Source organism: Heliangelus exortis, chromosome 6 (assembly GCF_036169615.1).
Source record: "Heliangelus exortis chromosome 6, bHelExo1.hap1, whole genome shotgun sequence".
NCBI lineage: Eukaryota > Metazoa > Chordata > Aves > Apodiformes > Trochilidae > Heliangelus > Heliangelus exortis.
Genome location: NC_092427.1, coordinates 24,496,517 through 24,510,513, shown reverse-complemented (window position 1 = coordinate 24,510,513; position 13,997 = coordinate 24,496,517). Strand labels below are relative to the sequence as shown.

Here is a 13,997-nt window from a genome sequence, read left to right as displayed (position 1 = left end):
TTAGAATAAAATCTAAGCTGTTTAAAACTGGTGCTAGAAGGCAGTGTTCTGTTTTATTTGATTATACTTTTTGTAAAAGTTTACCAAAGCTGAACTTGTGTTTTAGTAAGTTTTATAAAATGTATACTAAAATATTATATTTTAATGTGGTTTCTGTTACAGGGTTTTGGACCTCTGTAGGAATGTAAAAGAAAGGATAGTAAGAGAATGCAAAGAAAGGGGTGTTCAGTTTGCTCCTCTTTCCACCTGCAGGTAAGCCATGTAACCACTTAACTTTTCTTGAACGTGTGACTAGTAAGAGAACTAAGGTAGAGGTCATTAAACTTGCTAGCTAGTAGGTGAAATGCATTTATTAATGATACTACAAACACTAGTAATGCTGACTTTCCTCTTCAACCTGCAAGTGCATTACATGTAAGAGTGACCAATGAAAGGGATCAGTAGCACTTGATTAGTCTGGCATTGAGTGCATACTGCATGAGCAAAAACGGATAAGCTTTTTTTAAGAAGTTACCTTTTTGAATAAGAACTTTATGAATTGTGTAATGTCACATAATAGGTAGCTTACTATCATAAAGCTTTGTTTGTAATGAAGTTTTCTTCAACAGGGTGACACAGACTTATGATGCAGGTGCATGTGTATACTTCTACTTTGCCTTTAACTACAGAGGAATTAGTGATCCTATTCATGTCTATGAACAAATTGAGGTAAGAACAATAAATAGTTCAGGGGGACAGGGAGAAGCTGCTGCTTCAATAGTATATACTGAACTCATTGGCTAAGCTAACTGAATTTTGCAGTAAAGAGCTCAAAAGTCTGTTCATAAACTTTGATCCTTAGTAACTAGAGAAGGGTGTGCACCACAAAGGAAGGTGACCATTGTAGACCTTGATAAACACAACTACAGTACAGGAAGGCTCAAACTGAGTTTTGGTTTTTGGTTGATAAGCTATCAACCACAAAACCCAAATCAATGGGTTTCCATAGCTCCACTTTTTGCAAAGCTGCTTCTTTCACGTAGTACTCAAGTTGTCCTGGAAATACAGGTAAAACTTGAAAAAAAATTGTTAAAAATCTTAAGAAGATACTTTATTAAGTAGGGAATGTGTAGGGAATGGTGACCCAGTGTATCTCTATCCTGTTCCAGAGAATTAACTGCCCTGTTTTGTTCTGTTTAGGTGTAGGTAAGTGCTGGTCTAAGTCTACTGTGTCAGATCATTTGTAAACCGCTCTGACATTTACCAAAAGCTCAGGAGTAGCTCTGCTTTAATACTTTGAAACACTATTACCATGTTAAGGGAAACTCAGATCCATGTTAACTTGACATAGGAGGCCTAAAGACAAACTGCTCTTCATATCCTACCATTTGATTCATATGCTAAACCTTAAGCCCTAGAAAATTGCTAGTAGGACTATGAAAAAACAGTCTGTGTTTGCAACTAGGATATCATTATTTTCATGCTAAGAAATTTCTTTTTACCTTGACAAGCAGATGCAAAGATTTATCTATAAATTCTGAGGCTTCTGTGCTGTTGAATCCAGGGCACTGGAGAATGTAATATTTGAGTGCTTTTTAAATAAAACTTAATACTTAGATACTACTGTTTGTTGAAATCAGCCATGTGATCACCTGGATGCATGTGTTCTGTTGTAGGTGACTAAGCTTAACCTAACAAAGTGAGTTTGCCAACCAAGTTATAAGCATTCTGTGGCAGACTGAAAAATTTTCTAATTGTATAGGTATGGTAATAAACATTATTCCTAAAAAGGTACACTTTTTTGAAAAAACTTCTAGTGCTTGCGCTTAAAGTTCTTTATTACAGCCTTCTAAGCTAACTGTTCATAATCAGAGTTAGATGGGAAAGAAGATTCTAGAGCTTGAAAGTGTTCAAATATTTATTAAGATGAAAAAAAAAAAATCTAAATTTTCTGCCACGAACTTCACCCATGAAAGAATTGCCACATGTAAAGTACCTCAGTTTCTCAACTAGAATGTCAGAGATCTGAGTCTAAAATTTGGTCTGAATCTTTAATCACTCTGGGGAGGTTATTTTCAGACTTGTTTATAATGCCTTTTCAGTAGGCACTTAACCATCTTCCAGATGAGCATCCCAAAGGCTAGAATATATTAGTTTTGGCAAGGAGGAAATTATTCTGAATATTCCATTCTGGAATAATGATATGTTAGAGATGTCATTTAAAGTGTATCGGTTTTAATGTTTATTTGGAAGATTTCCACTTAGGTGCCTCTGCAGACTTAAAGAAAATATTTACCTGTATTGTGTATCCTTACTTATGAAACTTTTCATACACCTGTATGAAATGAGTATGATGGCAAGCATTTCAATAAAAGCAAACATATGTGCATTTGCTGATGAATAAATCTTTCCAATTTAGAGGGCTGCTAGAGAAGAAATACTTGCCAATGGAGGAAGTCTGTCACATCACCACGGAGGTAATGTTCCTGGTCTTTTTGATAATGCTAAATATTTGATTTTATAATGCTAAATATTCATGTGTATATGAAAGAGCTAATAATAAACTTTGATAATAAACTAAAAACTTCTTACCTGTTTGCTAGACTTTCAGAGAAAGTGTCCCTAGGTCTGGTTTGCTTGGCATCAAGTCACTCGAGTCACCATGTGCTTTGTTTATGACCATCAGCTTCAAACCCTTGATAGGAAGTGTACAGTTTGAGAACTTGAAAATGTAATTGATCCGTTTGTCTTAAGCAAATTCTACTGAACCTTGTGCAGTGGTATGTTCAGTTAAAGATCTTAAAAGAGAGTTTCACAGTTTTAAGACAGTTTAGTGTCTCTTTTGGCTCAGTGAATGTTGTTAGCCATAATTTCAGAGCACTTTGTGAAAGTAGCTGCATAAAAGAGCCAGACATTTTAAACTGGCCTGTGCTGCAATTTCCTGTTCCTTGCATAATTGATTTATTAAGTATTGGTATTACTGGCTTGCTGTCTGCTAACTTCTGCTTATTCAATTTTCTCTCAGTTTGGGGATTACTTGTCCTGTGTTATTAGCCTCTTTACAAGCTGTTTTATGCTTTAGTATTTAATGTCATGTACAAGTGATTCTTCATGTACCTGATGCTTTACATATACTCTTCCCACATATTCAAATACCCTGATTTGGTTGCTTGTATCCTATAATGCAATGCTGTAAATCTCAGATTTCAGGAAGACTTGAGAAGTCAGTTTCATTTAAAGAAGCGAGCTACCCAAATTCAGCACATTTATTTTCTACTTTCTTGGAGTGTTGTCTGTCCACAAAAATAAGAGCAAAGAGAAAGAAGACTAATGTTTTTAAACTAGATAATTCTGTAATTCTAAAAGCTTGGTATGGGGGAAACTTAAGGGCAGAAACTGCTTTGAAACATGCTGATCTGGAATTGAAAACAGCTCTAGCTAAAAGTTTCAGGCATCTAGTTTTGTGGTAGAAACTGGTGTAGACTCTGCTTTTAGCAATGTCAGAATCTGGAAAGATATGCAGATGATGATAACACGAGTGGAAGCGATTTCAGTATTTTTTGTTTCATATGCTTTATTATCCTCTGATTAAATCTTTAATATGGTGGTATAGTGGACTAGTCAATAGGATGGGAAATTATCTGCTTGATGTACTACTGTGCTCTCCCCTGCTGTGGCAGCTGTATTTTACTGTGACTTGTACTTTATCCATTAACTTGTGTGCAGCTGGAGCTTGTCACATGTTTGGATGCATTTGCCCTCCCCGTATGAAACCTTGCTTACAGCATATGTTGAGCTAGAAAAAAAGCATTTTCAGACCCTTTGCAAGCTTGAACTTTGGCTGCAAAGATATGGAAAACTGTTTCTATTAGACTAGTTATGCTTCTGCTGTAGGCAGGACTGCCTCCTACACTGGTATTTTCTGCTTTGAATGTTTGTGTGCGAGTTTGTGTGACATTCAAGATCCATTTCTTCCAGTGATTAGTAGATGTGCCACTGAGAATTACCCTAATAGTATGAGTTCTGGTTACTGACCTTCAGGCCTTGTCACTCTTAATGCTGCTAAGACTGGTCTATTGTATGGAGTAAAGGAAAATACTGGTGCAATTTCTTTTAGTATTTGTCTTGTAATTGTGATTAATAACAGTTGTTTTCACTATCTGGAAACAGACAGACTGGTTTGTTGGCCTACAATCATGCTGTGATAAATGGAGCTATTTTAACTCTGGCTTTGTGTATCAAAGAAAACAGATGCAGTCTGGGACTTGAGGCTATAGGAAATACAAAGCCTGCTTATGTCAATCTTCATACACTTCTTGAGTGAAGAAGTCATGTATGATAGTTTGAGATGTATAAAGCTTTAAATTACCTAACATCTGGGGAAGTACTAACTGCAAGTAGACACATAGCTGCATTTTACAGTGAGAACTGAAATCATGATACTTTTAATTTTAGTAAGAGTAATTTCAGTCAAACTTTACTTTGGATCTTATTTTAATCTCAGTATCTCTTCTACCCTCCCTCCAGACTAATGAAAAAGACTGTAACCTTTAGGCAAAACTCACTAATGGTAGCAATACTGTGAGGAGGTTTTCTCCCCTCACACCCTGCAATAACTCTTGAGACTTAAAACCTGTAAGAAGCACAGCTATTATTTGCTAATGGATTATACAAGATCAACACCTTGTCATATCTAAAATCAGCAACATTCCAACAAAGAAGCTGGAGAAATGTATCAATACCAGCCTTATACAGCAAACATCTCATGAATATAAGCTGTAGAAAAGCCATATTCATCTATGTATTGAATTTATCCCTTCAATATAACAATCACTTATAATTGCGAGGCAAAATGTTGGAATTTTTTTATAAATCTGGGTATAATTTCTCCGACACTACGACTAAAATGAATTTGTCCTTTTAATCAAATTTTATTTTTTGAAGTCCTCCTTGCTCTTGAATTTCAAATATTTAAATCTAATTGGTAAGCATCAGGAATGGTTTTCCTACTTTAATATTAGTATTGTTAATGTTTCTGGATTATGTAATGAATTTATGTTTAGGAAGAATCAGGCATGTGTGTTGCTCTAAAAATTCTCCCAGCATACATAGCTGATTAGATAGGAACTTCTTATACTGTGGGAAACTGGCACCAGAAATTGATCATTATAGAGCAGGTGGGGGTTTTAGTTGGGTTTTTTCTTAAATTTTTTTTGTAAGAATGTGGCAGTCTTGTCTACATGTGGTAGGTCAATTTCACACTAAATTTGTTGTGACCAAACTGCAGAGAAGCTTCTTAGCTGTTTTAAAGTTGTTCTAAATGTGTGATGTTGAAGTGGTTTCATATGTCTTCTTTGTCCCTTCTAACTAATTTGTGACATAGTAAAAGTTTGAGAGGTATTCAGGAATTAGGTATTTCTTTAATGAAATTATACAGTCTTGATTGTGGTTTTCACCCTGCCTCAACTATGTCCTAGTCTTCAAAGGTGATAGTGCACATCTTCAAACAGCTTTGATTCTTCTGCTTTTTTGGCCAGTGAATATCTTTAGATTTCAGTTGTGTAAGCAAGGGTTGCTAGACTTAACTTCTAGAAACTTAGCATTTAAAAAGCATCATTAGAAATTAAAATTTCATGTACATTCAAATTTAAGTTTAGGTAAATGATTTTTCTTACACCTATATAAAACTAAGGAACAGTATAATTAATGACAGTTTTGCTTGCAAGAAGTGTTCTTGTGTTAAAAACTTGTTACTTAAGGAAACAATTATTAGATTGTGGGTTTGAGGAAAATACTTGCATTTAGACACCTTAATAGGACTAATTTTCTTCCACATTCTAGACAAATGGACTAGAATAAAGGTTAACGTAGCCCAGCATCCACAGGCTTAAGTATAGTATCAATTTTATTGGCAGATTTATTTAGAAAATCTAAAAAAAACTCCAAACAAAACACCCCCTCCCCCCCAAAAAAAAAAAAACCAACAAAAAAACCACACAAAACAAAAAAACCTACACAAACCGAAGAAAACCCCCACACCCTGTTTGGGTTCAGTTGCACGTTTCTCATTGTAATTCATTGCAATCCTTTGTCTGCATTAAGTGTCTGTAGCTTAAACTATACATTGCAGTAATTAAACCACACAAACTACAAAATCTGCAATTATTATGAGGAGTGTTGAACATATTCTTTTCTCCTTTGCACAGGAAAAGCATCATCTTACTTCTTAGTTGAGCACTGGAGACTGATCATACTTTAATCAGTAGAGCAAACTCTAATTTTGAATGAGGACTTTAGTCTGTATCTGACAAATATCATAGTTTAACCTTATGTGAAGTAATATAACAATGCAGTTGTATCTTCCTCCTTGGTCTGTTGAAAGTGTTAATAGAACAGTCATCTTTATGGTCTTTTCCTCCAAATAAATGTGAAGGAGGTTCTCATTAAGCAACAGTGCACTTGAAAGTACTTATGTTGTTTAAATAATCAAGTGATAATGTGCCAGGTGTGATGGTGTTAATTACGTAGTAGACTTCAGGTACACTGCAATATACTCCAGTTCTACCATAGTATTAGCTTAATGCACTGACCTTTGTCAGTATTGCTGCCTTGTCTCTGGAAGAGTAATAACCTATTAAGCAATTTCTAAGAGTGGAGAGATGTTTTCCTTAAAGACAGACAGACTTAGGAAGAGCACACAACAGCCAGAAGAGCCCCACCCCTTTTCTGACCCATTACTGTTGCTTCTTTTGCAGAGCTATTCTGCAATAAATGCCTCTTTAAGTTGAAAAGGCTGGAGCAGAGAAAGTCTAGGGCCATGTGCAGTGCCACTGGAGCCTGTGCCCATTGGAACCACACTGCTATAAATGTGTTCTGCATGGGTGTTCCTAGGATCCAACAGTGACACTAAAATTTTCCATACAAGACTGTTCATTGTCCTGGAGTGCTTCGTGTTCCAAAAAGGAGAAAGCCAGTTGCTACCTGTATTTTCTTTCCTAACAGATTAAAAGGGCACTGAAAGCATGAACAACTTTTCTAGTGGATCTAGCTAAGGGCTGAACCAGCATATATCAGAACTGGGAAAAAGTTACTTATCCTGCTCACATTTTTCTCTCCTACATGGACTATAGTGATGATAGAATTTGAAATTACTGAAAAAATAAAATCGATTTTGGACTGTCTTTGTTGCTACTGGACAAGATTCTTGGCAGTCTGGCCTGAATTACTGTGTGTGAAGTACTCCTGAGTAACACCAGTATGTTTGTACTCTAATAGACTGAGCTTCAGATTTGATTTCAAGCTTCCCAGCACTGAATGTTTTAAGGCATTAGACTGCTCAGCACACCGCAGGAACAGGGCACTTGTGACTTGAAAACTGATTCTGTCACACATCATCTTGCATAATTATGATGCAAGGTTGTGTCTTCAGGAGGAAGGAAATGCAAGAAAGAGCTGTATTAGTTTCCATTTCGAGCCACACAGGTTTTGTGTGTATAGCTGAGTCACTACTAAACAAGCACTGACTTGTTAAGCTACTAGGAATTGATTGTACCATGTTAAGCTCATTTGAGAATCTTATTAGTACTGTTATGATGTAGCATATAGAATCAGATGACTTTGATCTTGGTGTTTTTTTAATGGAGAAGAGGTATACTGGGCTTAGTTAAGCAACTTTGCCCCTGGGAATTATTTTTACGTTCCTGTTAACACATTTTACTACTATGTGTTTTTCTTCCTTCTCATCCTTTCTCATCCTTGAAATTAATTTGGATTTCCTATGGAGGAGGAACATAGTTACTTACAGGGCAGCACTAAACTGAAGTAAACCAAATACAAATATTGTTTTTCCAAGTCTTTTCTAATGTCTCTTCAGACATCAGGACCAGCTGCCTAGGGCAGTAGTGAAGCCACCATCCCTGGAACTATTTAAGTTGTATAGACACAGTACAGGGACAGGCTTAGTTAAGGCCTTGTTATGTTAGTGGTTGGACTCAGTGATTTTGTAGGTCTTTTCCAGACAAGGAAATTCTGTGATTTTGTGTGTGGTGCTCTCATTTGCACAAAGGCTTTCCTTCAGTGAGTCTGTTTTCCCTGGAGTCAGATAGACCATATTAGAATTCTAAGACCAGGATTGCTTCAGTGCTTATTTATTCCAAGATGGGATTCAAGTAGCTGAAAAATCCATGATGTGAACAGTAGGAGCAGGGGTTCAAGCTACTGTTAGCAAGGGGTTAAAATCTTTTCACTGAACATGTTTGTGAAGGACTGCTGGTAACTGTAGTACAGCTTTTTTCTTTCCAGTTCACTAATCAAATGTATGTTAGATTTATTATTGCAAAAGTATAAACCATAGAAAATTTGACAAGATAGATGTGTAAATTATCACTTTGACAGAACTAATGATGCACTCCAAGCACCTTCTGTTTTCCGGCACTTGGTGAGCGACTTCATTAAATATGCAACGACTGTTTGGTGCTGCTCAGACAGTGGTTCAGTTCCGTGTGGAATTGCATTATTACTGGAGGTGTAAAAGAGGCAGGCACGCTAGCTGTTGGGCATCCCACTGTGATTCTAATGTGCTCCATCTTGTTGGAGCAGTTGTTTGCAGTCTTTTCAGGACAATTACATCCATAACCACAGGACACATTCACTGAAACTATATTACAGATAACAGTTGAGAATGGTAATGACTGTTCTGCTGCTGCTTGTGTAAGAGCCAGTGTGAGTGACTTGAGGTGATGGTCAAGCCACAGCCATGATAAATTTTTTTTTTTTTTGTAGTAGTAGTAGTAAAGTTTTCCCTGGTTAAACATAACTGCATCAATGTGCTCAGGCAGTCAAATTGTAGTGTTGGTATATTTACAGATGGATTTTTTTTTTTCATCAGCTAGGCTGCAAAATACAGATCCTACCACATGACAAATTCTTTTGTTCTTCGGTTATGATCTTTGCTCTTGAAATGCATGCTGCTAATAGTTGTTTTCTAAAAAACTGCAAATTTCATTCTTTCTTACATTATTTGGTTTTTCAGTTGGCATTGTGACTAGCTTGTATTCCTTAAGGTATAAACAAATATATTCTGTTCTCCAGAGGTGTCCCTGTAATTCATTATTGTGATGACAGTTTGATGGTTGCCCTGAGAACAGGGCACAAAAGATGGCTTGAATTTTGCTTCAGATACTCTTAAAGCAGCTGTCTCTCAAACCTTTACTATATTGCATCATACTGACAAATGGATTGTATTTCAGACTGACAAGTTAAATGTTACAATATGTTTAACGAAAAAATGTCTTTTATTTTGAATGATCTGTTAAATCAGAGTTGATGACTTGGTTAATTAGAATGTGAACACTTGGCCATTTAACAGGACTATTGTGAAACTTTCTTAAATGCCCGGTGTTTCAGTTTTACTTTATATTTGATGTACATTTTGTATGCCCATTATTACAAGGGAAACTAAGCTCTTGTATAATGATATGAGCAATTACCAGCCCTTGTAAATTTTTTTTTTAAATAAGTATTTTTTTTAATTTAAAACCCAGCTTAAAGCCATTCCCTTAAACACATTTTTTACTGTTTAAACAAATACTGTATTTTGATTATTGCGTTGTTTTCTCTTTAAAGCAAGGAAGAGTTGTGAGTTTCTGCTTCTTAATAAGCTCCTCATCAGTTTCCTACTTAAAATGAGCTTGGATTTTAAACTTACTACCTATTCTGTATTTTAACAGAGCATGGGATTTCTGCCTAAGCTTCATCTAAATTTCATTGTTTCTAAAGAAAGTAGCCAGTGTGGAACAGAGTCTTCCTTTGGGACTGTGCTGAGCTTAATGAGCTTGATAGTCTGGTGGGCTCAATAAATCAAATAAAGCAAACCATTTCTCATTTTTGAATAAAAGCATTTATCACACAGTGTTTATTCATTCATGGTCACAAGATTGATTGGCTCCTAGAATACTGCCATATATTGAAACACTTTGTTTTTGTTTTTTCAGTAGGGAAATTGCGGAAGCACTGGATGAAGGAGAGCATCTCTGATGTTGGCCTGGGAATGCTGAGATCTGTTAAAGAATATGTGGACCCTAATAATATCTTTGGAAACAAAAATCTTTTATAAAACCCTGCACAACATGATGTACTAAAACTTCAAAATTACTGTTGAAGTTCCTCCACTTTCATTGTATTGATATCCCAGTAATCAAATATAACATAGACTAAACTTTAAAACCCAGTAACTTTGATTTTTGCCACCCTCTTCCCCCTTTCCCCAATAAAGTGTAAGCATCACTGTCAAGGTTTATGGATTTTTACTTACAGTGCTCTACAACTCGTAACCCACTGGGCACAGAGTGGGTTACAAAAGTGTTACCAACCAGGAAATGCAAATTTGGGTTTCCAGGTTTGGGTAGGCGACACAGTTGACAGTATTTTCAGTGCTGGATACTGCTGGATGATTCTTATTAAAAGCATCCCCTGCAAGGACAACAAAGACTGACTGTTTTCCTACAGAAGCAGCTGCTCAACCCAGTCTCTTTCTAAAGGAAAGCTGCTGGGAGATAGATGAGAGAACACCAAGGAGTACTTCACTATGCTCTGAAAGATTTAGCAGGAAAGAGTAAATATTTAAAGTACAAATGCAGGCTTTGATCAAAAGAGACAATGTAAGTCAAACTACTTCTTAAAAATGCAGTAGTCTCCTAGTCTGGTACTACTGGAGAATCTTAAACAATTGAGCTGTTCTGAGTTGTATTTGCATTGCTGGGATCATCTTAATTTAATCATAGGTCAGTCAATAAGTTTTGTACAATGGACATTTCTCACTGTATGTTTAAAACAGGTTTGTAACAAAATTTTGCCTTCATCTGTATTTCAGTCTTACTGTGTATGGGTTTTGCTCCTGTTTTGTTTGTTTTGCAGATATGCAAAATATCTTTTTCAGTAAAAAAAAAAAGTTTTGGCTATGAAAAAATGAAACTGCCCAGCACTGTCTTTTGAAACAGTCTCAACAGTTTAATAAAACACTTAAGTGGATAACATATCATCCTGAGAGTGAGATTTCCCATTTTAGTTTTGTACAGTTTCCTATGGCCTTTATGAATCATTTACTTCGCTAGTACCCACTATTTTAATTGTCCATTTAACTTTAAGAAAATGAAATATTTTCTTTATCACTATTGTATGAGAGTAGGCATTTTTACATTGAAACTTGAAACTTAATCAGTAAAACTATGTCAATATTCATGATCCATTTTTAAGCAGGTTCTTTTCTTAAAGAAATTAACAAATTTTTGATAATTAATATATATGATTGCATACAATAGAAAAAACACAGTATCCTTTGAGGACACCGTCTCTCTAGCCAACAGTTTCACAGCTCTGTAGTCAGTTTGGACACCTTTTTTATTGGTAATGACCTTAATGAGGAGAAAATCAAAATTGGGGTGTTTTTTTTGTTTTTGTTTCATTTTTAAGCTATTCTAGAATACTGTCTGATTAGCTCTGTTTTGGTAATATACTAGAAAGTAAAAAATGCTTGAAAAATACTGTATATCAGACAACTTTGAGCTTGTTGGAAGATTAATTTCATTTCTATAAAAATTATCAAAAAATATGAACACTCAAAGCCAACATGCATGCTGTCAAGGTACTTAAGGAAAACTTTACGATATGTGGGTCATAAAGCAGAATATTTATGCAATATTTGTAGTGCAGTTAGATTTATTTTGGATGGCCTTTGTTTCACAACATTTCAATGTAAAAAAAAAAAATCTATAGTATTTTTGGTTTGTCCCCCAGAGTTGATACTTTAGCAGCAACCAAAACAATAGGTGCAATCTGCTTTAGGAACATGACACGTACACAGTGGTGTCTTGGCAAAGTGGCTCTGTACATCTCTTTATGCAGGGGACTTGTCTCACATGCTGGTGACTATGGCCCCAACAGGCACCTTGCTGATGACTCATGTCTCTGAAATTGAGAACTTTCTAGGAATTGGTAAATATGAAGGGTGACTATGAAGGATGTTTATGTGCCTCAAGTATATGAAGAATCGGTTTTTGAAGGAAAGTGCATGAAGCCTTCTTGCAGAATAACACCATGAACAGAACTAAAACAAGTAGTCCTAGCTCAGTAATACTGGTCTCTTATGATTATTTTTTTTTTTTTACTTGATATACTACACAGCACTACAACATCCTTTCCAATTCTTAATTTTGACTGCTTTTCCTATCCTTTTTTTGGTATTGAAATTTCACAGGCAAAAACTCCTCTTTCCAACCTTTAAATAGCCATTTAAAATGCAGTAAAGATTTTTTTTTTACTGCATGGCAGTTGTCCTATGGGAAGGTAAAATAACAGGCTGTGAGAGTCCCAAAGCAATGTCATGGGATAGCTCTGAGGCAAAGATTAATGTCATGGATATTTTTTCCTATGTCTACCCTATTGTTGTCTTCCTAAATATTTTTCTATATTATGAACTGGTCAGAACTTAGTGAAACTGCAGTTTAAATGCATGCATTACTGACTGTCTTTAATTTAACATTTAAATTCATAATAAAAACAAAAGTTCAGGAGACCTAGATGCACACAGATCACATTTAAAAGAAATCTTCCCTTGTGAAATACTACAGTCTTCCACCACTCCTTCTTCTGTGTTCTCTACTTCTTAAAACTCCACTTCCCACAGCTGCAGCCTGTTTAGTGGTGGAGTTTGATCCATGCAGATCAAAACTTTATCTTTGCATAACACATTACTTTTTCATTTGACTATTTTGGCCATATGTAAGTTACAGGGAGTTTTAATTCAGCTTGTCATGACTTCCAGTCACACAGGTTCTGCTCTCTTTGAAGGTGGAAGGTACAGAGTGAGTAGGACTTGACTGTGAATTGTGTGTTTACATAAGACTTATAAAAGTTTTGAGCAGAAAGAAGTAAATCAATTCGAAGTTGACCCAGTATAAAAAAAAAGCCATAGAAAAACATGTTGCTTCTCCACCGTATGTTGAATTAAAGATGTCATCTTTGCCTTACTGTTGTGAACAGACCCCAGGCCAAATAGTTATTCCATAGCAATGTTAATTTACTGAAACAATTTTCAAAGGCAGGGATACATTAACACTGAAATCCAGAAAACACAGATTGCTTCTCAATCTTGGAAAGCCGCATTTATCAAGGTTGTAATTTAACTTTCTGCAAATAAAGCCAAACAGTGTTTGTCATTTTAGTGTGAGATTAACTGTAAAACTTCAGTTGTAATGTTAAAAGATTATAGAACCTTATATTATTAATAAAAAGAAAATGGGCCTAAAGAATTATGTGTTTTTGTGCTGAAACTAAACAAATACATCTTCTAATTGTCATCTTTGGTTTATTGTAATTTGGTGGTGAATACTTTCCTTAGGAAAACTATTAGCAAGACTTTGGCAAGTGCAGAGAGAAATGTGATTGAATTTGTAAATGTATGCTAATAGGAGCTATGCTTTTTTGTGATGTATAGCAAAATAGGAAAATGAGAGAATATCAGCAAAGGATGGCCAAAATAACACTTAAACACCAGGTTCAGAAACTTCACCTCCTCAGTATTCACTGAAGAGTGGCAAGGGGACCATGTTCAACTGCTCTTCAAAGGTTCTGTCAGTATAATACAGGAGCAAACCTTGTTTGAACTTAGCTGCCCCATATTTTAAAGACTTGCTGTTTTAAGCTGTTGCAACAGGTATATAGTTTCCTGCTGTTTCATGCATATCTTATTTAAAACCTCCCTGTTACAGGTCCTGTAATCTGCTCAGAAGTTCTGTGTGCCCGACTACTGTGTGTAAGCAGTATATCTCACTAATCTGCATTATTGCTATAGGTATAAGCCTTTATGCCATTTAAGCTAAAATGGCTTAAATTACATCTTGTTTGAAAGAGCTGTTAATGCAGTTTTGTCAACAAGCATTATTAAAAAACTGGAAAAGTCATAGTATGCAGGGGACAGGATAAGTAGTGACATGGTTTAATTTCTCAAACTTAAAACCATT

General features: G+C 35.6%; 1 protein-coding gene across 3 annotated transcripts in view; it reads left to right on the top strand.

The window, feature by feature from the left end:
* AGPS (alkylglycerone phosphate synthase) overlaps positions 1-10,270 on the top strand; it is a 47,843-nt gene extending 37,573 nt beyond the window's left edge. For all 3 annotated transcript variants that reach the window (XM_071747245.1, XM_071747247.1, XM_071747246.1), the window contains 4 exons: positions 163-252; positions 609-708; positions 2,399-2,456; positions 9,972-10,270. In XM_071747245.1, the coding sequence (XP_071603346.1) occupies positions 163-252; positions 609-708; positions 2,399-2,456; positions 9,972-10,093 (370 nt within the window). In that variant the 3' untranslated portion in view covers positions 10,094-10,270. The remainder of the gene's footprint in view (positions 1-162; positions 253-608; positions 709-2,398; positions 2,457-9,971) is intronic.
* Positions 10,271-13,997: the final 3,727 nt, after the last annotated feature.